Source organism: Cucumis sativus, chromosome 1 (genome assembly GCF_000004075.3).
Source record: "Cucumis sativus cultivar 9930 chromosome 1, Cucumber_9930_V3, whole genome shotgun sequence".
In the NCBI taxonomy this organism is placed as follows: domain Eukaryota; kingdom Viridiplantae; phylum Streptophyta; class Magnoliopsida; order Cucurbitales; family Cucurbitaceae; genus Cucumis; species Cucumis sativus.
The window spans coordinates 26,593,347-26,618,429 of record NC_026655.2 but is presented as its reverse complement, the minus strand read 5'-3'; the positions used below and the strand labels follow the sequence as shown (position 1 = coordinate 26,618,429).

At 35.5% G+C, this 25,083-nt stretch overlaps 1 protein-coding gene across 3 annotated transcripts; it reads left to right on the top strand.

Moving 5' to 3' along the window:
- The first annotated feature begins 1,476 nt into the window (after positions 1-1,476).
- LOC101213597 (mediator of RNA polymerase II transcription subunit 13) lies at positions 1,477-23,857 on the top strand. Of its 3 annotated transcripts, none has more exons than XM_031881735.1 (23): positions 1,477-1,632; positions 2,122-2,247; positions 3,005-3,078; positions 3,182-3,321; positions 3,415-3,501; positions 3,722-3,809; positions 3,890-3,970; positions 4,627-4,704; positions 4,781-4,860; positions 5,267-5,345; positions 5,443-5,766; positions 7,686-7,745; positions 8,948-9,188; positions 10,273-10,488; positions 11,036-12,346; positions 12,669-12,936; positions 13,008-13,158; positions 18,015-18,102; positions 18,249-18,327; positions 19,531-19,826; positions 19,919-21,020; positions 21,397-21,768; positions 22,943-23,857. In XM_031881735.1, exons 2-23 carry the CDS (start codon positions 2,224-2,226, stop codon positions 23,548-23,550), a joined length of 5,847 nt encoding a protein of 1,948 aa, XP_031737595.1. In that variant the 5' UTR covers positions 1,477-1,632; positions 2,122-2,223; the 3' UTR covers positions 23,551-23,857. The 3 variants fall into 3 exon arrangements, with proteins under 3 accessions (XP_031737595.1, XP_011660061.1, XP_031737593.1); XM_011661759.2 differs by having other exon boundaries at positions 10,264-10,488; XM_031881733.1 differs by having other exon boundaries at positions 1,482-1,632; positions 2,075-2,247; positions 10,264-10,488.
- The last annotated feature ends 1,226 nt before the right edge of the window (positions 23,858-25,083 follow it).

Sequence of the window (25,083 nt, the reverse complement as noted above, 5' to 3'; positions counted from 1 at the left end):
GATATCAAGAGTTGAAAGAACTATATATGAAGAAGGGAAGATTTGTTAACCATGAGGATTGAGAGCGTCGGAAGTCATTTGTATCCCTTTTGGTTTCATTGTCATTTTCTTACTTTTGTTTGCTATCAATAAATTTAGGTCGAATCTTATCCACTTGTAGGCTAAATTAATTAATAGTGATCGAAAAGTGAGTCTCATTTGATCACGTTAGTTGTTATTTACTTGTATTCTGTAATCATAATAAAATGTGAAGTGTGTACTCAAATAACATACTTTAATTGAAAATTTTGTGATTTTTAATCATATTGCCTCATTAATTGTCTTTGCATATGTTGTTACTGTTATATTATTATAATTCTTAATATTTTGTATTTATTGTTAACGCTGTTGTTATCATTATTGATCTAAAGCTAACAGTAACAATAAATGCGACGGATTTTGTCTAGCACTAATGATAATGATAAAAGTAACACTAGCAATAATAGTTGATGTGACAAATTTATAATTGTAAGTAAACGTGAGCAAACACATAGCACTTAAGTTTCTTGTTGTGGCTCGTTACTATTGATCTGTTAATAAAATATTATTACAATCGCATATCGGTGAATGTGAGCTTCGTGTTTGTAAAGGTATATTTAGTGTTGATATATAGACTAGATTTCAACACATTTAAATAAATCATTGGCCTTCTATATGATAACAAATTAGCAATTGTAATTCAAATAAAAAGTTACATACTTTTGTTTTTTCAATAAAATATTATAATTACTCAAAACCATGCAGATTATAATTTATAAGAGGTGAGATCATTAATGTTCTCCTAAGTTCCAAATTTGTCCGACATCTTAACATCAACGAAAAACAAGTAGACGTTTGAATCCTCAAGTCTAGGTAATGTTAAACTTAAAAAAAAACTATGTATGGGGCGAATATTTAAACCGTTGATATTTTCGATCACAATCAGTTAGAAGTTCAAATTATTATATTTCACTCGCACTAAGATAGTTATGTTAGACACAACCTACATAACTACTATATTGTATTTTTTAAAAAAATATCAAATGTTCGTAGACTTTTTTCATAAATTTGTCAGATGATTTTTTTTAACATATATATAGAAGGATTTGTCATTGTTGTTAAATATTTTGGGTATAGCTTTCATTTTTTTTACATATTTTAAACCGTTACCTTTTTAGTTCATAAGTTTGGAGGCGGATTTCAATTCAATAGTGTTTTAAAATATTACCATTCACCATGGGAATTTTATATTTGCTTCAATTTGAGACAATAATACTTTATTTTTGAACTATTTTCCAAAGTTTAATTTTGTTTACATAAAATAGAAAGATTGATATATATATATATTTAGGCTTTAATATTTAAAAACATAAAAAATATATTATTAGGTTATTGTAAATAGTAACCAAAATTTGTGAAAAGAAATGGCGGATTATGGCATTTCCCCCCACAAAATTTCAACAAAAAATTATAATGTTGAAGGCTTAATGCGCCAAACGAAATGAGGGAATCGAAGCTTTTGGACTTTCCCACTGGAGAAGAAGAATAAGCTTGTGCGTGTGCCTGTGCTTGCAACTCCTCTCTTCAACCCGACACCACCGATTACTCGAAAGGGTATGCCTTCTAATTCCATTTCTTCACCTTCTCTTAATCACTTTTCTATGCTCCAACCCACTTTTCCTTCTGGGTAATGCCAGAATTTTCCAAGGTTGGATTTTCTTGGGGAAATTCGAGTCTAACTTTCAGTTTGAATTCGTTTCAGTCGTTTTTCGAGTTTCTGAATCCTGGGTAACTTTTCTTGCTTAATGGGTAGTTAGGGTTGTGCATTTTCTTTTGCTCATGCTTGATTTGGATTCAGTTTTCGTGGGTTTGTTCCTGTTTCATTTACTTCTTGAACTTGGCTGAGAATACGTGATTTGAGTGAGGCAACAAAAGTTTCCGTTGGGTTGTTGTTCCGGAGGAAGAAAGAATTTTGCTTTCGTGGAGATGGCTTTTTGAGTTAACTATTTATTCGAATGATAATTGGTTAATGATGATATTGATCACCTTTTCTTAGGGGTGTATTCTGCTCATTCGTATGCTGCTGCTTCTGGATCCTTGCAGGTCAGCAAATGGATGCTTTGGTGGTGGTTTTCTAGCACAGGGAATTTGGTTGTTTGGAAACTGGTATCGTCGTGGAAGTTGAACTCTTAGTTATCTGAAGTGATGTGGACGAATATTTTCAAAATTGTATGTTCCTTAGCCTTTCCGATTTAGATCTGTCCTTTATGTTTATGAATGATATTTATATGTTTTAATTCTGTTAATTTTTTGCGTTGAATTTCTCTTTATGTTTGTTCTCATACGAGGAACTTGGTTAATTATTGGTTCTTTGCACATTTCCCCCTTATTATTCAGCATGGTCAGTGATAAATTGTGGGAACTTTACAATCTTGAAAATCTCAGCTGCCATTGTATGATGGAGCGGGATTTCCTTCTTCTGAATGAACTAGGTGGTTAGAATTTATAGATACATCGTACACATAATTTGCTAATTTAGTTGATTGTAATCCTTTAAAAGATATATATTGACTGTTGATGGTGAGCATGAACGGCAATATTTGTTAATGTCATCCTAAGTGCCTCATAAAGGTGCTCGTGTCTCCTGCTTGTTGCCTTTTAATTGTTTCTTGTTCCCCCTTTTTGGGACTTAACAAAGAGTTTTTTTTGTTTTGCATCACGGTTACTTGGCTGGAATATTCTTACTCCCTAAAAGGTAGCATCAAAGTTATTTGGAAAAAAGAAATCATTACTAATACCTGATTTTTAGTCCATAAATAAACTATCGCATTCTCAATTGCTATGTTTTGACTATGCACACACATGCAATCTATTTATCAGGTACAACTTTCCATTAGGCTAATCCTTGAATACATTTTATTATTTACTCTAGAATTTATTGCAACTGTACATTCTCATAATGCTTTCTACTGTGATGTTGTCATAGGGTGGTCTACATCAAATATCATGGTTCCAGTTTCTTCCTAACGAATCTGATTTGATTACCTTACCAGACAAAAGGTTAAAACTTAGTGAACCTGTTTCTTAGTTTAACATTTAGGATTTTTTTGGGTTGTCTTCCACTTTGTTGACTATGCTAAAATTAGGCTTTTGATGTTGAAAGTGCGAAGGTTGAGCACAATGATGCTGCCACATTCTTGGTTCTTTCATCACATGTGCAATTACAGAAGGAAGGATTTCTAAGTACTTGGACCAACTCATTTGTAGGGCCTTGGGACCCATCTCAGGGCTTGCACAATCCTGGTGAGAAATGGAAATGTTGATGCAACGTGTATTTTTCATCTATCTGCCTAATCTATTTTACTTGTCTAACTTTTGGTAATTTCACATACCCAGATGAGAAAATTAAACTCTGGCTTTTTCTACCTGGACGCCATTCTTCTGTCGTTGAAACTGCTCAAGCAGCTGTTTCCAAGTTAAGGGGTATGTGCTACTCATGAAGGCATTGTGCATAATTTAATGTGTTATACAACTTTTTTACATATTTAAACACGCGAACTTGGCTTTGGTTCATTCAAATTAATTCATTCTTGCTACAATTTATGTCGAAACTTGATTACTCTTGAACTCATTCTCCATTGTTAAAATGGGCCGTGCTCCACTCATTATTTATGCTCTATGGCAATTTCTTTCTTTGCAATAGTTGTTGCATCTGGACTGTGGATCTCTCCTGGAGATTCAGAGGAGGTTGCGGCTGCCCTTTCTCAGGCATTACGAAATTGTATCGAAAGGTCATTTAGCTTGACACACTGATTATATGTCGAATTATTTGTTTATTTATACTCAAACCTAACTTACCTGAGATTGGCAGAGCCCTAACTGGACTTTCATACATGCGGTTTGGAGATGTCTTCACAAAATATCACCACATGCAAAGTGAAGAATTATTCAGGTTTCTCTTTAATTCTTGTCAGCTTCACAAATCTTTCTTCTATTATGCTGCTGTGAACTTCAGTACAAAAATAGATGATTATGTTTCTGAGCGATGCTAACTCTGGTGCAACCATATATGTACATACATTGTTAGTGCAGCAAGCTATATAGTTAAGTCTTGATTCTGGGTGTTCCCTGTTTTTGTCTTTGGTGTGCTGTTTTTTTTTATTTGTACTATTTAATTAAAGAAAAACTTTTAGTTCATTTTAGTAACAGATACCTACACTACGTGTCTGACTTTTAAAAGAGAAGCAAAAACATATTTCTATTGTTCAATTTTTTCTTAAAAAGATTTATGTTAAACAACGTATGGAAGCCATATAAAGCTGGGCCCTGGGCTATTAGTGTGCTGTGCACCTTTTTCCACTGAAATGAGCCAAATGGTGGTTGGAGGGTATAATTTCGTCAAGTTTACTATCCAAGAGTTTAGTTTTTGGGAGTTGAAGGTTAAATGCGGATCATTATAGTTGGAGTATGTTTTAATTTATACTGTTTTTTTTTTCCTTTAATCAACTTTCTACTTTTGTTCTCATCCAGGTTTCCAAGTTTTTTTTTTCTTTTTCTAAAAAGATTCTTGTTTGATATTTTCTTTTACTAACTGATACCAATGGTCAGGAGAGGGCAACCTACAATGGAGTTCATATTTGCTGCTACCGAGGAGGCAATCTTTGTGCATGTCATTTTATCTGCAAAGTAATTTTTTCCCCTACTTGTTTTAAGATGCTGACAATGCAGGTTAAGTTGATAATTAACTGATTTTTTTTCCTAGACATATTCGAGCACTATCAAGTGCCGAGATTGAAAGAGTTTTGAAGAATTCTGCTCATAATTCCTGTCTTGGACTTCCAGGTTAGCTGGGAAATTCACACTGTGGGGCAATTTTGTAATTTTCTTATGGTTGATTATTTTGCCACTAAATAATTCTTAGTTAGTTTCATCCTAAAAATGTTTCTTAGTGGATAATTTCTCTATAAATACGGGCTTTAGGTTCTTGTGTTAGAAATAATTTGTTATTTAATAATTTTTTTGAAAATAGGAATAAAAATTTGTTACAATTATAAAACAGGAGGCATTGTGATATGTTGCTATTTAATTTTTCCATTATTTGTAATTAAAATATCTCAATTGTTTACTGCTTGAAAAAGTCTTTTTCCTTTTGACTTCAGTTTTTGCTAGCTTGAATTGCATATGTTAGGTTGATGTTGATTTTTCATTATCCATACACAGAAATCTTTTAACATTTTTCTATTTTCAGTGATTGTTTCGCCTCATGGAATTCGAGGTAGGTTTACTGGGTGTTGTGCCAGTGATGTTGTAAAACGGATATATTCCAGGTACTGCATTATATGTTGTATGCTTTCCATTTGGCAGATTCTCTGTATTTTCTATAATGTTAGTCATTTTATTTTCTTTTTTGATTCTTGTGAACAGTTCTGGCAAGTCTAGGACTTCATACGGATTTGTAGGTTTACCTCATCATGTCTCTCAAGGTGGCTGCCAGTTAAAGGGGCAAAATTGCTATGTCGAAGTTACCCTAGGGTGCCCTAAATCAATGAGTGAGAAGCCACTGCAATCTAATTCAAATTACACAAAAAATGTATCAATGCCTCAAGTTACAGAATCTCTTACCGGACGAGGTGATCTGAAAGGATCGTCAAACCATTTATCTTCTCATAAAAAGACTTTCATATATCCATCAGAGGCAGTGCTTGTTTTGTTATTGCAAACATCGTTTGCCAGGTCTTCTTTGAAAAGGTAGTTACCAAAGCTTGCACTGTTTATCTTCTTTGATGTTCTTTCAATTTAAAAGATACAAAGAAATCCCTTTGTTTACATTTTATACTGATTTTATGCAAGTTTTGAAATGAAAGAAATAAAAAGACTTTCCTTGGTGGCCACTTTTCAAAGACAAACGTGAATTACTTTGGTTGAAGTTTACGGGCTTCCGTGTGATTTTCAAAGTACAAATGGGATGAAAAGGAATTTGAAGTATTGAAGAAAAGCTTGCTGTTGTTGGGTTTTCTTTTCTTTCTTTCTTCCTTTTTGTTTTTTGGAATTAAATCAGGCAACTTCTTCCCTAACATATTTTATCTGCATTCTCTCCCTTTTTAGGATCCCATTTTGGTTAGTCTACATTGAAAGGTTATTGAGAAACGTTTTGTAGGAAGGGGTGGAGGTGAGGGAGGAACCCATTTAGTTAACGGCGAGGGTTCAGAAATCTTTGAAGAATGGGGGCTTAGGCTTTAGAAATCTGCAGCTACATAATAACTTTCTCTCGGAGTCAGACTCTTTGTGGGGGAGGATTATGTTAGGATCCCACTTAACAAGAATTATCTCAAGACAAAGGATGAACACAAGAACAATTAAAGACAATCAATATGAAAATGTATGAAATATATTCAAGAATATCATAAGAACAAGTAACAAAATAGCCCTAGCCTTTTAAGAGGGATAGACCCTCCCAAGCTCCCCTTACAAGGAAATCCCTTTACAAAATTCTTCACACCTCTATGCAACCCCTCTCCTACCATTTATAACGAAAAGACCTAACTAATTAACTATGCACTAATATGCCCCCACTAATAACCATCTTCACGTTCTCTAATAATCCACTATTTTCCTATCTAGGGTCCTTACAAATTATTGTGAGTAGGTAGTTACCTTACCCTTGTGATTGGGTCTCAAGTGGTAGGTTACTAGGTTCAAGGGTTCTTGTTATTGCTCCAGGTATTTCGATGTTGTCTCCAGTTTTAAATGCTCTATCTGGAATTGGTTGAGTACTTATTTTCGGGAGGATTTTTGGGTGGGAGAGAGTTCCCTCATCTTTACCATCTTCCAGATGATAGACTGCATTTGGTGGTTTATACTTTGCCTTCTACTGGTAGATCTTCCTTTCTTTCTCATGTGTTTGTTGTCCCCTTGCTGATCGAGAGGGTAGTGAGGTGGTTATTCTTGTCTCTATTATTTATGACCAATTTATTATGAAGGGATTTTAGATCTTGGGTTCTAAGCCCTCTAAAGGCTTTTCCAGCAATTTTTTCTTTTGGATTCTTTGTGCTCCCTTCCATCGGAAGCTCCTGTGTTTTCCTCTCTTTGGAAAGTTAAAATTCATTCCCTGGCAAGTTTTGGTTGGGAGAGTGAATACCCAAGAGTGTATCCAGAGGCAGACTTTTGGGGCCGTGTCAGCTTGTAATAGAGGGAGTTGTTCGATGTTTGAAGTGGAGCTCTTAGATTCTCTCTTTCACTGGGGGGGTCTCTTCTTTTTCTTTTCTTCCTTTTTAAACATGGGGCATTTGGCTTGTTAATAGAATTTTTCAGGGGTGGAGAGCTCGGGAGAGGATATTTGGCATTTGATTAGATTTAATTATTCTTTATGGGCATATGTTAATAGAGTGTTTTGTAATTATAAACTTAGTATTATCTTTTTGGATTGGGACCCCTTGTAAGTGGCTGGGGTGCTGGTTTTATTATTGGGCTTATTTTTTTATATGCCTTATTAGATCCTTTTATCTTATTACAAAATGAAAGCTTGGTTTCTTATTAAAAAGAATGAAGCTTGGTTTATGGGCGTCTGTTTTTGGTCTCATTGCAGTGAAGCTTTTTGCTTTATTGAACTGCTATGTAGTTTTGGTGGCCTTTGTTTCTTCTACTGACTTTGATGTCAAACTTTTCAGATTTTGGCTGCAAAATTGGATAGGACCCTCATTACCTGGTTCATCTTTCAACGTGCATTGGTAAGGATTTCAACTCATAGCATGTGACTAAAGTTATATGTTATTAGATTAAGAAATACTATGTTATCATGTGCATGTTGCTTGGATGTTGTTATGTGCATGTTAAGCTGGATCATAACACTATTTTACCTTGTCTATGTTTCAAAAGTTCATTCGAAAGTAGACTTGATATCAACTTGGAAAAGTGTGTATATATATGATAGGAAACCACTATTTGTTTTTAGAAAAAGAAGAGCTGTGCAGAAAGACAAAGGGAAACAAGACATCCCAAGTCTACGGCAAAAGGAGGTTCCAAAAATACCCTCCAATCAAGTCACTTTGTTATAAATTGTTTTATTTCCCAGAACCAATGATGACAGCTTTCATCTAGTGTTTTTTTTGTTTGTCTCTTTTTTTTTTGGAATAAGAAACAAATTTAATAGGTGTATGAAGTTTTGCAAAATTAGGGAGGAAATTGGAAGCCAAAGAAGTTAAAATAACCTTTCCAATTGGACAAAAGAGTAGAGTAGCGATATAAAATGAAAGAAGTGTCTTTTTGAAGAGGAAACAAGAAAGAAATAAAGTGTTATGTACCAAGATATAGCTAAATAGAGATAGACAACATAATAAAAAAGATTATCGATAAACCTTTCCTTATCATTAAAAACCCTTTAGGTGAGTTCATATAATTTTTTTTCCTATTTGAGAAAAGGTGGTTCGGTTAGGGTATGGTGAGTGAGACTATTGGATCATGTGGGAGAGCTGTGGACCATTTTGAAAGAGGAAAAATCTCCTTCCATAATTCGCAAGAATAAGTGCTACTGCTAACAATAAAGCTTTGGTTCTGTGTTTCAGCATCCTTTTTGCATAATGGGCAGTTTATTTGAATTTATTTGTTAAAAAAAGAACAACAATAATGTAATGAGATGACTAGCGTGGATTATTCTTCTTAATGTTTTGTTGTATTCTTTCTTTATAATATATATATATTAAAAAAGTAAGCCACATGTCAAGTCTGTTTGAGTTCGAAGGTATATTGTCATATATATGTTTTCTTTCTTGCTAAGTTTTTAAGTTGTTAACTTTCATGTATGTTTTTGAAGAGGTTTCATATTTCTATATTAGTGGCATTCGTGAAAAAATGTCTATAGTAGGGTGACTGGATTAACATTTTAATCATTATTAACCTTTCAGTTTTGTACTTATGGTTGTGGTTTCTGTAGTGCTGGAAATGTAGATTATATGGAAGGGTTGTGGACTGAGACTGATAAAATACGTTCACAGCATGGTTATGATAGCAGCAGCAATAGTAACAGTAGCAGCATTGCTAGCATAAGCAGTAGTTCTAATGATAGTGATTGCAAGACAGGAGCCAGCGAACTTGAAGCAGATGCTGATTCCTTATCTTGCAGGCAGTCTGGATTGTCTTCAAATGACCAATCCGCAATCAGTTCCAGAAAATTGGTATGCTGGATTAAGGTTCTTGATTTTAGTTTTCTGTATGTTATTATATATGATAATATGATTAAGGACCTTGCAAATTGGATTTTATGTTTTGGCATGGGAACTCCTAAATTTGGGGATGGTGTCAGACTTTCAGCATATTCAATGCTGCTTTATGGTTTCATTTTGATTTGTACTTCTTGCACTATGAAGAAGTTCCAAAAAAGAATGGGTTACGTGTCCCTATTTGGTTACACTAATAACATTAAATTTTTTTGACATGTCGATATTTTCAATTATCCATGGGTTCAACATCCAACACTAACATAAGGAGTAAATTGCCATTTCTATTATATTGTAAACGAAATTCATAAAACATAGAAATAAGCAACAAAATAACATCAATGTGTATGTAATATAAATAATAGGCATTTGAACTTGTTTAAAAATTTTAGAACATAGACATTATTATTATTATTATTATTATTATTATTATTTTATAACGTTTCTATTAATTTTCATGAGCATTGACATTTTATTGATATTCTCATCGAAATTTTCGTAAACTGAGATTTCGTTATTTCTGTTGACGTCGACAAACTTTGGTTATACATTGCTTTCAAAAATGTGCTATCTCTTTATTGAAATTTTTTACTTCTAAGTTTTTTTACCACACACTGGCAAATTTAAAAAATAGAAACATTTTTCTGAAAGAAATAATTGCATAATTTTGAATAAAAGAAATTGTTACCATACCGGCATGATTTTTAAAAGCAGAAAACTAATATCAAATTCATTGTCTAATGGGTATTTATGTTTTCCTCCTGTGGAGGAAACTCTTTTTGAGGTGGATAACATCTTTCTGTTTGATTCTGGCGTGGCAGTAATTCTTATATCCAATATTGATATTTTTCAATAACAAGAGAGCCTTTTTCATTACTTTTTGAAGGTTCCTCGTTTGTTTGTAATATTATGTATCATCAATGAACTATAATTTTTCTATCAAGGAAAAAAAGAATATTACTCATGCTACGTCTAGATTTTTGTAATATCTACTAATATTATCTATTGGTCAATCAAATTGCTTAAATGTTAGGGTATGAAGCGGCCTCGTTCGGGGATGCCAGATGCATTAGATCAAATGGGTACAGGTGCTCAAATTCAAGATGCTTTCAAATCTGATTTTACTTCCACTGAGCTGATTGGATCTCCTTGGGACTGGGAAGACGATGACCGGGGTGGGGACGACATAGAAGACCTCCTTTTGCATTTTGGGGGCTTTGGAGACTTCTTTGAGAATGACGTTTTACCTTTTGGGGAGGTATTTTCCATGTGTCTTGCAAAATGTTTTGCTGCAGGATGATTATAAGATGGTTGTTATTGTTGCATGTTAAGTTTCTGGTGATGGGCAATAGCCCATAACAAAGTTATATCTCAAAATAAGCTTTCTAAGATGGTTAGTTTTTTATTTTCTTTCCTAAACTGTTTATGGAAGTTAATATGGTCCTTGAATTACTTCATTACCTTTTTAAGTTTCCTTTCCATTCTTATCTTTCTGGAGAAAAGATCCTCATTGGAATGAAATTTGAGCTTAACCAAAAATTATTTTGGATTATTACAATCTACCATCAATTTTGATAATTTGGCATTGACGTGTGATGATAACTCATTGTTATTTTAATAAAAAAAGTACAAACCTTTTGATAAGAAATCTAACGAGCTTTAATTTGTTTGTAACACTACAATTTTTCACTCCCTCAATCTTTCTCAGTCAAGTTGAAGGCAAGCTGTTCCTTTTTCTTCTCTCAATATTCTTGCTTATTATATGAGTATGATCTTGGAGCTCATCATGCTATTATCTTCTGAAGCCTCCAGGAACTACAGAGTCACAATCTCTTATGTTTTCTGCTCCGGACTACACTGATGTAGGTAGCAGTCCAGTTGTGGTCATGGATGTTTCCGATCAGATGCTTTTACCTGTGGGGTTTCCATCCTTTGATAGCTTCAACCCAGCTGTTCCAATGACGACAGAGGAGGTTCTAAGCAAAGATCACGAAGTCACAAACAATGCATTGTCCTCAGTAACAGCCAACCAAACCCCAGTGTCTTCTTCTGGGGAGTTTGATCAAATCACTAAAGCTGAAGCTCTGATGACACTTGCTCCCGAATATGGAGCAGTTGAAACTCCTACAAGTGAGTTCTCTTCATCAATGTTTCGAAGTCCATATATTCCAAAAACTCGGGAGCTAGAGAGTTCAAACTTAAGCACAAACAGTTACATATATGGTGCAACACCACCCTCCTCACCACATTTTGATAGGTCCGATGAGAAGAGTGGTATATCTTCAAATACAAAACCATCTAATGTTTTACGGGCAAAAAATTATTATATACATGTTGACAATGTGAAAGAGAAACATATAAGAAAATCAGCTCCCTCTAAGAATAGCATCTCTACATCTGATGGGCTGGCATCATCTCTTTCGAATCACAATGCTGTCAAAACCACACAAAGGAAAACGACGGAGGACAGTGTCGAAGCTGATTGTTTATTTATGTCTCAGAAGCACGTTCTTGCGATGGAAGTCGAATGCTTAATGTTCCAAGCTTCTATGTGCAGATTACGACACACCTTGCAGTCGTCTGGTAGTTCCACAGTTTCTGGTACAACTCAGCTATCTAGTGATCCAAGTACTATTACAGACTATATGGCAAATGAGGTGAAGAAGAAGGATACTAGTGTTCCAATTAGAATAGCCGGAGAAGCTGATGGGGGAATACTTGATGGACACCTTAATGCACCTGTTGGTGTTTGGCGGTCTGTTGGAGTTCCCAAGGTTCCAAAGCCGTCAAACTCACCTAGTATGGAACTTGGGTCATCCTTACCCCACAATTCTTTTCATGAGGATGGAGTTCTCTCTTATGGGCAGAGACAACCACTTCAGGAGCTCCTTGATGCCTTCCCTTTAATTGTCCAGCAGGCTACTTCTTTTGTTGACCTTGCCTTGGATGCAGAATGTGGCGATGGGCCATATGGCTGGCTAGCATTACAGGAACAATGGAGGAGGGGATTTTCATGTGGGCCATCAATGGTTCATGCAGGCTGTGGAGGGACCTTAGCCTCTTGCCATGCGTTGGACATTGCAGGTGTTGAGTTAGTGGATCCTCTCACTGCTGATGTAAGTGTGCTTTCCTTGTAACTGATATTGCAGGCACAAGCACACAATTTCCTATCTTATGGTCATATTCTACATCTCAACTTTATTGTTATAATTTGTTGAAGGTATCGTTCATGCTTATTATCTTGTTATCATCATAATTCATATCGTTATTTTACAAAATTAACTTTTGTATGTTTTCTAACATTTTTTTTTATTACGCTTGGTATTATTACTTTTGCGGTATGTGGTTTCTTTTGTTTTTCCTTCTTGCCATGCTATCTTATTGATGAGATGTAGCTTTAAAGATGTGCTACTAGCTTATTGTTGAATTATCCTTCAGGTTTATGCCCCGTCTGTAATGAGTTTGCTGCAGTCTGACATGAAAACAGCCTTGAAATCTGCATTTGGCACTTTGGATGGGCCATTATCTGTAATTGATTGGTGCAAAGGTCGTGGCCAATTAGGTGATTCAGGAAGCACGGGTGATGGATTATCTGCCGAGTCTATTGTAAATGAATCTAAAGATTCTTCAAGTACTGTTATGCAAAATATTGGAGAGCCCTTAAGCCCGTCACATTCTTCTGCTAGTGGATCGTCTAGTCTCAAAGGTAGGGATGTTATAATTTATACAAAATAAAATGTTTAGTTTAGTGGATCATGCAATTTTCTGATACTGTAGGTAGTACCACGATGGATGGTTCCAAAATGGATGAGACTTCCCAAAGGAGATCAAACCAAGAGATTTGCAGTTCAGGATCTGACCAACAACTACTTCCTTTGCGGCTGAGACCAACAGTTCTTCTTCTCCCATCACCTGCAATACTTGTTGGGTATGCATTTGATTATTTAATTGCCTTGTTATTTATCGAGAGATTAAATTCATATCTAGGATATCCTGATATGTTTTTATTGAAAGCAATAAAAACACGAAACACCAACTTACGTGGAAATCTGAGTACCGGGAGAAAAACCAAGATATTTTTGTTCTTATTATTTTTTTGATAAATACAATAGGTACAAGGGGAAAATAAATAGAAAAAGTACAAAAAGATAAAAAATGGAAAACATATTTATGGTAAATTAGGACAAATCTCCCAATGGGCTAAGCCTACTAACTCTAACACTTCCCCGCAAGTTGGGATGCAAATATCAATGAGGCCCAACTTGTTAACATCAAAGTTGAAGTTTGGTTTGAGAAGCCCTTTGGTGAGAACATGAGCAATCTGTTGGCTCACAGGAATGTATGGAGTGCATGAAATGCATATGCTCCCACGGTCAAATCTTTCTTTAATGAAATGTCGATCAATCTCAACATGTTTGGTTCTATCATGTTGAACTGAGTTGTTAGTGTTGGTGATATATAATTAAATTGACGGTTTAATATGGTACCAGAGCAGGTGGTCTAAGGAAATCCTATGTTCAAGCCCCTGCATTGTCGTTTCCTCCCCAATTAAAATCAATTTCCACTTGTTGGGTCTTTCAAATATTTTAAGTCCAAAAGTGAGGTAAAATTGATTCCATTTGTTGGGCCTTTCAAATATTTCAAACCACAAGTGAGGAGTGTTGGTGATATATAATTAAATTTGCCTTCAACCACAAGCTTAAGCTTTTGAGTGAATTGGTAGTTTAATAGTTAGCAATGCTAATGGTAGCTTTATTATCACAAAATAACTTCACTGGTGTCTCACACTTCTGATGAAGATTAGACAGGACTTTCTGGAGCCAAATTTTCTCACATATCCCCAAACTCATAGCTCGGTATTCGGTCTCAGTGCTGCACCTAGACATAACACTCTACTTATTTCTCCAAGTTACAAGATTGCCCTATGCAAAGGTACAATAATTGGAGGTAGATTTCCTGTCAATAACAGATCTTGTCCAGTTTGAGTCAGTATAGGCCTAAATAGTTTTTTTGTCTGTCTTTTTGAACCTCAACCCTTTACCAGATGTTTTCAAGTATCCCAGGATTTTGTTGATAGTTTCCATGTGTTCTTTGTAGGGAGTCTGCATAAACTGGTTGACAATACTAACAACAAAGGAAACATCAGGACAAGTATGGGATGAGTAAATCAATTTACCCATCATGGATTGTCCTAATGGTAAGAAGGTCAATAACTAACTAAGAGGTCATGAGTTTGAACCATGGTGGCCATCACCTACCTAAGAATTAATTTTCTACGAGTTTCCTTGACATCCAAATGTTATAGGGTCAGATGGGTTGTCCCATTAGATTAGTTGAGGTGCGCATAAGTTCGCTTAGACACTCACAAATATTAAAAAAAAAGAATTTACCCACAAGACGCTGATATTGTTCTTTATTAGTTGAATTCAATAGGAGTGTCAGCGGGACGACATCCCAAGATTCCCAACTTACCTGTCTTGGTTAGCAAATGAAAGGTGTATTTTTTTTGAGACACAAAGATGCTTTCTTTAGATCTAGCCACCTTCATTCCAAGGAAATATTATAATTCCTAAATCCTTGATTTCAAATTCATCACCCATTCTTTGCTTTAGTTGATTGATTTTTGCCTGATCATCTCCAGATAAAACAATGTCATCAACGTACACTATAAGAACAACAATCTTTATAGTCTTGGAAATTTTTGTAAATAAAGTATGATCAGAGTGCTCCTGACTGTAGCTCTGGGACTTGACCAAGGTAGTGAACCTGCCAAACCATGCTCTGGGTGACTGTTGAACAAACTGGACTTCAAGTCTAGGCGGGGCCTCATATAAACTTCCTCCACTAGGTCTCCATTCAGAAAAGCATTCTTAACATCCAGCTAGTATAGAGACCAATCTTTGTTTACATCAATAGATAGGACTCTAACAGTATTCAACTTAGCAACAGGAGAAAAAGTTTTTAAATAATCAATATCATAGGCCTGAGTAAACCCCTTTGCAACTCACCTTGCCTTGTGTTTGTCAAGTGTTCCATCTGCTTTGTATTTGAGAGCAAACACCCATTTGCACCCCACAGGTTTGTGTCCCTTGGGTAGAGTACAAATCTCCTAAGTTCTATTCTTTTCAAAAGCCTTCATCTTTTCTATGATAGCATTCTGCCATTCACTACACTCTAAAGCAGTGTGGATATTTTTTTATATTATGGTAGAATCAAGATTTGCTGTAAAAGCTCTGAACTGTGGGGTGAGATTATCATAGGAAACATAGTTACAAATGAGATATTTTGTACAAAACTTGGTACCTTTTCTCAATGCAACGAGAATATCAAGGGATGGATCATACTCATCAATTTTTCTTGTATGACCCTGTTCCACTTTATTATTATTGGTTTCAGCTCTATCCTCAGTCTTATCACCACTATTCTTTTCTTTCACATTTTCAAGAATAGCAACCATTAGATTAGTCATTCTCACTCATTTTATATCAGTACAAGGTTTAGTAGGATTTTCCATACCTTAATCTTGAGGAGGTTCAGAGTCTTGGATTGGAGTCGGCGGCTAACTAGTAGTGGACCCAACTTCCTTTATGAGATTCTTCCTGTAATACATTTTCTAGGGAACTTGGTTTGTGGGTAGGACTATGAGATGAGGATTGGAGTAAGACACAATATTAGGAGTAGGTTCGACAAACTCTAAGGTACAATTAGACTTTTCACTCACACCCTTCCCCTGAAGATGGATAACGGGAAAGAAGCGTCGGTCCTCACAGAAAGTAATATCCATAGTGATAAAGTATTTCTTAGAAGGTTGATGAAAACATTTATAATCACGCTGATGAAAGGGATACCCAACAAACACACATGCCTGAGCCCTAGGGGTAAATTTGTTTGATTAGGGTTGAAATTGTGGACATATGTAGTACACCCAAACACGCGAAGGGAACCTAAAAAATTAAACGGGTAGAAGAATAGGACTTCTTGAGACAATCTAAGGGAATCTGAAGGTGGAGGACACGAGAAGACATTCTATTTGATTAAATGAGCTGCTAGACGAATGACATCTCCCCATAGGTATGAAGGAAGTGAAGTAGATAGCATAAGAGAACGAGCTACTTCCATAAGATGACGATTTTTTTCACTTTGCCACCCCTTTTTGTTGTGATGTGTAAACGCATGAGCTTTGGTGAACAATCCCCTTGGAGGCTAGAAACTCACTAAGGTTATGGTTTTGGAATTCCCATCCATTATCACTTCAAAGAATTGCAATTTTTGTATTGAATTGCGTTTTAATGGTGTGGTAGAAGTTTTGGAAAACAGATGTTTACCTCAGATTTATCCATGATAAGGAAGACCCAGGTAAGACAAGTACGATCATAATGAAAGTAACTTTCCTAGGCTGATTGGAAGGGTGTGACAGTTGGATAGATGACGACGCGTAGAAGAGGCCGAGCTGGGCGGTGAGATGAATGAGCGACATGTGAGGGAGATTCCGACCAGAGGGCTGCACGGACAACGACAAGGGTGGGCCCATTGTGACCACCGACAACTTTTGAAGTTGGGGGAGCAATTTTCCATGGCGGCGGTGGCTTTTGGTTTGATCTGGGTTTTTCTTAAACTGTTTTCTAGGATTTCGTTGTTGATTTGCTCTGATACCATATTGAAAGCAATAAAAACACGAAACACCAACTTACATGGAAACCCGAGTACCGAAAGAAAAACCACGATATTTTTGTTCTTGTTATTTTATGATAAATACAATACGTACAAGAGGGGAAATAATTAGAAAGTACAAATAGATAAAAAAGGAAAACATATTTATGGTAAATTAGGGCAAATCTCTGGCTAAGCCACTAACTCTAACAGTTTTGTATGCTAAACATTTATACGTACACTTTCATAGACTATTAAAAATCATTCATAGAATATTACTTTATATTATAACCTTTAAATGATGGTTTCACATTCAAGTTGATGTGATAACTAAAGATCACTTTGTACTTTGGGTGAATGACATTCATTGCATTTTTTATTTTTCACTTAAAAAACTGCAAAAAATTTTGCCTTTCATTTGAATTTGTTAAATATCTGTTTCTATTTATGGCTTAGACCCAACCATCGTGGTTTGGCCTAATGGTAAAAAGGGAGACATAGTCTCAATAACTAACTAAGAGGTCATGAGTTCAATCCATGGTCACCTACCTAGGAATTAATTTCTGACGAGTTTCTTTGACACTCAAAATGTTGAAGAGTTTGACAGGTGTCTCGTGAGATTAGTCGAGGTGCGGGTAAGTTAGCCCAAACAGTCACAAATATAAAAAAAATTGCTTCGACCCCTGACCCACAAAAGAGATGGAATTATCTATTTTCGACCTGCAAATTATGTCCATATTTGAGGAAGAAACAATTAATAAACAAAACAATCAATGGACTGAAGCAAGGAAATCCTATTATCTTGCATAGACCAAGATCCATGATTGTGTCTATTCTGGGACTTTTTTTTTCTTGTGTATAAGAAGTCTACTCTCAGATGGTTTTCTTGATGAAACAATTTTCATTGAGAAAAAATCGAAAGAATACGAACTCTTGGATGGTTAACCTAACCATTAAAAACTGTTTAATCATAGCCTGGTATGTATTTGAAGAAAAAGGTGAGTTTGTAGAGATTTTTGGTTCATCTGCTCAGTAATGCATGTGTGGGAGGTTATCTCTTATATTTTCATGTCAATGAATTACTGTTATCAATATTATCTACTGAGATAGAAGAAAACGATGATATGTAAATAGGTACCAAGATGATTGGCTTAAGACATCTGCCAACTCTCTGCAACTTTGGGAAAAGGCCCCTCTTGAACCTTATGCTGTACAAAAACCGGTAAGTTGATTGAAAACTGAACAGTTGGCATCTGTAAGGAGCTATTTGTTTTCTTTCCCATATTTATTTATATGGTATAAGTCTGAAATGATAATATCATTTCCACCCTTTTAGTGACATGGATTTTTATTCATAAAATGTTGCAGATAAATTACTGCGTCATTTGCCCAGATATTGATCCTCTTGCATCAGCTGCTGCTGATTTTTTCCAGCAACTAGGAACGGGTTAGTGACTGATTTGTTATTTAATTGAATAAAATGGGTACACTTCCAGTTGTGTACTATATTAATCTTGTATTTTCCATTTGACTCTTTAAAAAGAAGTATTTTCCTACGGGAGATTAATCTTTAAGAAATGAATAAATACTGTGCTAATGTGGATAAAATTGCCACTATTACATTTTGAGTAAGGAAAATCCAAAGATTTTTTTTAAAGGATCAATCAACCCATTTTACACCAAAAGCAAGGAAATGAACACAAAAATCCTATGATTTCTTTCCACCTAAGTCAAACACGAAAAAGGCCCAACACAAGATTCATCCAAAGGATCTTTTTGGTTGCATGAAAGGGGTTACCCAACACAAGAGGGGTTTAATCTTGTGTTTAATAGAAATGTAGAGATATTTATTTAGAAAAATGTTCTATTTATTGCTTAATAAAAATGAAGAGGTATTTTTAGCATTAGCCTCTTTTCATTTTTTTCAATGAAAATTTCATGTTTCTTGTTGAAAAAGAGTCAGGAACCTTTTGGGAAGACCATCTCATCCTTAGGGCAGCCAACATTTCGTTCCAAAGTTCCATCTTTTTTATATGATATTAAAATTTTATGTTATTTTCCGAGCAGACGAGAACTTGTAGCTTTGTTTTTGTTTTGTTAGATATGAGAGGAAGTCCTTTATCACTCCACAGAATAGTCTACCCTTCACTCACTCACTCACCCTCTCACTATTTATACAACACCCAATAACCAACCTTCCATCTAATGACCATTATACCTCTTATTACTAACATGCTAATATTCTTATCTAGGTAACTAACAATATTCTTCCATCATCATTATTAATTTTCAATAGAAAGTTATCTTTTAATCACCATGGGTTGGCCTAGTGGTAAAAAGGTCAAAAGCTAACTAAGAGGTCATGAGTTCGATCCATGGTGGCCACCTACCTAGGAATTAATTTCCTACGGGTTTCCTTGACACCCAATTGTTGTAGGGTCAGGCGGGTTATCTCGTGAGATTAGTTGAGGTGCGCGTAAGCTGGCTCGGACACTCACGGATATAAAAAAAAACCAGAAAGTTATCTTTTCATTTAAAAAATGGAATCCCGGTTGCACATAATCCTTTTCATATGCTCATTGCTGCATTTAAGCTTTTTGGCAAATTACAGTTGATTGACCAACTTCTTCTTCACCTTTTTTGTCACCAGTGTACGAGACATGCAAGCTGGGAACTCATACCCCGCATAATTTAGGGAATCAAATGGACACAGAGTCTGGGAAGTGGTTGTCTTCAGGTTTTGTTCTACTTGATTGCCCCCAATCAATGAAAATTGACAGCAGCAGTGCTTCAATTGTTGGTTCAATTAGTGACTATTTGCTCTCTCTCTCAAATGGATGGGACTTGACAAGTTATCTTAGATCTCTTTCAAAAGCTTTGAAAGCTTTGAAACTCTCTCCATCCATGTCAGCTAATCCAAAAGAAGGAAGTAATGGTTCTTGCATGGTAAGACCTTTGAATAATTTCCAATTTCTATTCCCTCAGTGTATATTATTTCCTCCATGCTTGGCTCACCTACAACTTTTTGTCTACCTTAGGTACTTTATGTGATATGCCCTTTTCCCGATCCCCTGGAAGTATTGCAAACTGTTGTTGAATCTTCTGTTGCTGTTGGTTCTGTCATGCTCCAGTCAGATAGAGATAGAAGAACAATATTGTGTAGTCAGGTTGCGAAGTCGTTAAGCTGCTCAGCAGCTGTTGATGAGTCTTCAGCATCGAACGTTTTAGTTCTTCAAGGGTTTACTCTACCTAAATTGGTGTTGCAGATTGTGACAGTTGATGTGATTTTCAGAGTGAGTAGTCCATCCGTAAATGAACTTGTCATTCTTAAGGAAACAGCTTTTACTATTTATAACAAGGCTCGTCGAATATCACGGGGGACATCAAATGATGCTGCCCAGTCATCATCATTATCTAGTAGATCTCATTCAGTTCTATCATCAATGTCACCTTCTATTCCAGGGATGTGGAAGGACTGTGTTGGTCCTAGAATGACTGGTCATTCCCTCCCACGAGAGGGTGAAATTGATGGTACCCTGAGGTCTGGAAACTGGGATAATTCCTGGCAATCAAGGGCTGGAACATTAAATTGTGATCCAAACCGAATAGGAGAATATTATCTTCAAGATGATTCTTGCTACATGTTTGAACCACTTTTTATCCTGGCAGAACCTGGTTCACTAGAGCATGGAGTTTCACCAATAAATCCTGTTACACTAGGAACAGAGTCTTCAAAACCATTATCTGATGACAACAGCGGAGCCTTTTTACAGGGTACAAATTCAACAGTAGGTATGGATATGGGATCTAACTCTCAACTAGATGGGCCTGAGATGGATGGCTTTGGATGTGGCCATCAGAAGAACCCTAGTCTACACTGTTCCTATGGATGGACAGAAGATTGGCGCTGGCTAGTATGTATCTGGACAGATTCGCGAGGAGAATTGTTAGACAGCCATACATTTCCATTTGGAGGTATCAGCAGCAGGCAGGATACGAAGGGTCTGGAGTGCATTTTTGTCCAAGTTCTGCAGCAAGGCTGTATGATACTTCAGTCATGTTCACCTGATACTGGTGTCTCCAAGCCAAGGGACTTGGTTATTGCAAGAATTGGAATGTTCTATGAACTTGAGTATCTAGGTACAAATTCTTCATATCATTATTATTTTCATCTTTCAGTATTTATCAATTCAATTGTAGTACATTCTTCTTCTAGTATCTGATGCACAGTGAATTTTATATGCCTACCCATGGCTTTGGTCAAAGATTTACTAATTAGTTTAAATCATGAAGGTTTATTTCACAATTACATCATAGTCTCATTCAGATGTGATCTGCTTCAAAAGGATCCCCACATACATCTTATTCTTCTTTTGATGATTTTACTACTCACTACTTTCACGTATTCATCCATTTACCATTTAAAAAATTTTCCGTTGAAGATTTTCAAAATTTAATTTTAAATTTCTGATTGTTTGAACTAATGATACACTTTTTTCCATCTTGTTATGACTAGAGTGGCAGAAGGCCATTTACTCACTATGGGGATCTGAGGTGAAAAAATGGCCCTTGCAACTTCGCCGCTGCATGCCAGATGGGATATCATCAAGTACTAATGGGAGTTCCTTGCAACAACAAGAGATGAGTTTGATACATGATAGAAACCTACCCTCCTCCCCAAATCCTTTATATAGCCCGCATTCAAAAACCACAGGCTTTATGAAAGCTGGTATTGGACAACCTGCTATTAGAAAACAGCTAATGGGTGGTCATGCAGTCGTTGACAACTCAAGAGGGTTGATTCAGTGGGTGCATAGTATTAGTTTCGTTGCAGTTTCGATGGAGCATTCTCTTCAGCTATTACTTCAAGCTGATTCAGCATCTCCTGGTAAGATAAGTTGCCAGTATCTAATACATACCTTATTTTCTTCAATTAATGTTTTGTGGCTGAACTTTTTGTTTCGTTTAATTGTTGTAAATTATTACCTTTTTCCCTCTTTTTGTTTGTGTTTTGAAGAATTTCATACTTCATGTTGTTTTATTCAGATTCATAATAAGTATTTTAAGGGCTATAACATAAAACTGCTATAGTATAAAATTGCATTTTGTTGAAATATTTTCTGGAGACCTTTTCGTTGGAGAAACATGAGGGTTGTATGAAGTTGAGCTTAGGTTTGTTAGGTAAGTTTGCTTTTACTAGTCTACGAGTTTACCAAGTCTTTAATGAAATTATGTTTCTCTTGATAAAAATTAATAAAAAGAACTACTAGTAATTAGATACTTGCAAATATGATGTCTCTTGAGTTCAGCTCTGGGTTGGGGGGCAGCAGATCCTCCATTTTTTTTTTCTTCTTGGGATATAACTGAGCTGAATGAATTTTTTTACCATAAGATGAAATCTCTTTAGCCTCCTTTTTTAATTGTTTTTAATAAATGATCATTGATCAGTAATAATAATGTTACTCATTTTAATTTGTTATACTTAATAATCTTACTTTGATCAAGCATTTCTATTTTTTAAAATAAAATTTAGCAATCGGGTTCCCAGGTTATCAATGAAAGAAAAAAGAGTCTGCCAAATGGATATGAATCTGTATTACTCATTCTTTGGCACTATCTGGACATACAACTATGCAACCTTGGGTTTGCAAATTGCAATCCATAAACTTAGATGTCCTAAATCTCGAGCCGAACATTCCCTATCTGCTATTAATTTATTTTTTAACAAATATTTGTGATTAGTTTGGATAAAAAAGCAGCGGGGAATATGTAGAGTAGAAAATTCATCTCAAACTCTCTTGTGTGCATGTGATCAAGGCTTTCTGTTCTTTCATCTTCTGGGCTAGAAAACCTCCAACTTAGCTTCCTTCTGGAAATTTCATAAGCAATTGATGTCTTTGTGATGGTTTTAAGTACATTGCAGTAGCTGTCATTATGGTCTGTCTATAATTTGAAATGTCCTGGGTTTGAGTTTCTTGAGGTGCGTGGAAAAATATTTATTTGATGCATTTTAGGTTTTGCAGCAGTGACTTTTCTCAGTACTAACCTAAAGTCTTTAACAGGTGGAAATCAAGGCAGTGTACACACGGGTTCGTCCATGTATATTGAAGGCTTTACCCCTGTAAAGTCACTTGGTTCCACATCTTCTTCTTATATACTAATCCCATCACCCAGTCTGCGTTTCCTTCCCTCTAACCCTCTTCAGCTTCCCACATGCCTCACGGCCGAATCCCCACCTTTAGCACATCTCCTACACAGTAAGGGCTCTGCAGTTCCACTTTCGACTGGATTTGCTATTTCAAGAGCTGTACCCTCAATGAGAAAGGATTCTCGAAGCAACATGAAAGAGGAATGGCCATCAGTCCTTTCGGTTAGTCTCATTGATTATTACGGAAACAATATCACACAAGAAAAGAATGTCCGCGGAGTTATCAAGCAAGTGGGAAGAAGTTCAACTGTCGAATCCAGAGACTTTGAAATAGAGACACATTTGATCCTTGAATCCATCATAGCAGAGCTTCATGCCTTATCATGGATGACTGTGAGCCCAGCATACTTGGACCGGCGAACTGCACTGCCTTTTCACTGTGATATGGTTTTAAGACTCCGAAGGATTCTTCATTTTGCTGACACGGAGCTCTCTAGGCGCGCTGAAAAAACGAAACGTTAGGACGATGTCAACTGAGGTAATGCTCAGGTTGTTTCTTGCTAATTGTTCTATTAAGACCTTCTTACCATGTAAAGTTATATGTATTATAATTCTTGTACATGCTAGATAGGTGGGCAATTCTTAATTATATGCTTAGTTGGTAGGAATTAGGGAAGAGAGAATTAAATCTCAGTTCAGGTTTATGTGAAAAATTAGGACAGTTGTATATGTAACAAAAGGGAATTGCAACTTGAAAATCAGTGTGATTGAGATCCCTCGATTTTCTCAGAATATAATCCAATGATAGAACCACTTATTTGACAGCCTCTTTTATTACTCCCAGCCAACAGTTTTCAATGACTGTCTATCATAATCGGTTTGTCCTTGTGACCTTGTCTAGAGTTTGTCTAATGACCAAAGATTGACCATTTGCAGTTCTAGAGATGGTATCCTGAAAATATCTTTGTCTATTTGTTATTCTTATTAAATGGGGAAGTTAGTGTTTTTATTTATTTATTTATTTTTTTACTTTTGAGTTTATAGTCTAAGAGATTAAACTTCTGACTTATTGGTTTGTCTTACCTCGACTAGTTGAGCTGTGTTTAGATTATCTTTTTTTCAACTTTATTGATGCGTGGGAGATATTTACAACAAGAGCTTGATTTAGAAAACAAGTATATAATTGACGGGGATCAAAGTTTTTACAAGGAAATAAACATGGGGTGATTTTGAAAATGTGGTATGTTCTTATCTGGCCTGGTTGCTACACAGCCCCATGTGATTTTGAATTTGTTGTGTTCTACTGTCCTTGTATTCTGCTTCTATATTTCAAACTACCAAACCAAGCTCCTTTATTTTTATAATATTGAATGAAGTATATAAAGAATGTCCTTAGTTTGTGTAATTCACAATGAATGATATGAAGCGACATTTACATTCGCTTTGAATTTGTTTTCTAGATCAGCTTTTTGGAACTATTATTTTATGCAAGTTGTTCTTGGAAAAGTATTCTTATGGTCTTCATTCATTGCACATTTATTTCCATCACCTATAATTTTGTTGTTCTTAGAACATACTAGAACTCAGACAGAGTTTTTTTATGACCTTACTTGAATATGATATGTTTTATAGGTCGTACATGTCTGTGGTTGAGTTCTACATAATTCTACCGTCATGGTCTTCGTAATTCTAATTTTAGTTCATTTTAATTCTATTAAGTTTATTTTTATGATAATTACTATATGTTCATTTTAATTTTTGTACTTCTAAAATGTGGTCATTTTGATCTTATTTCATTTCATTTTTTAAGGAATCGAAACACTTTAGAAGTACAAAAAAAAAAAAAATCAAAATATATGAAGTATTTAAACTTTTTGCACTACCATATTAAGGACTATTTTAAGAAAGATGTTTGCATATAATCCTTTTATCCTAAGATATGATTCTATTAAAAATATTAATGGTAGTTTCTTAGCATATGATCACATGCAATAAGTTAACATTCTCTAATATTTAAACCATACTTTAACTTTGGTGGTTAGGAATTAGCATATA

What these genes read in the sequence shown, in the direction of transcription:
- LOC101213597 (XM_011661759.2), top strand. Translation starts at nt 2,224, where the DNA reads ATGTGGACGAATATTTTCAAAATT. An exon ending in ATTACCTTACCAGACAAAAG is followed by an intron (nt 3,079 to 3,181) that starts GTTAAAACTTAG and finishes TGATGTTGAAAG; the next exon opens with TGCGAAGGTTGAGCACAATG. An exon ending in TGGATCGTCTAGTCTCAAAG is followed by an intron (nt 12,937 to 13,007) that starts GTAGGGATGTTA and finishes CTGATACTGTAG; the next exon opens with GTAGTACCACGATGGATGGT.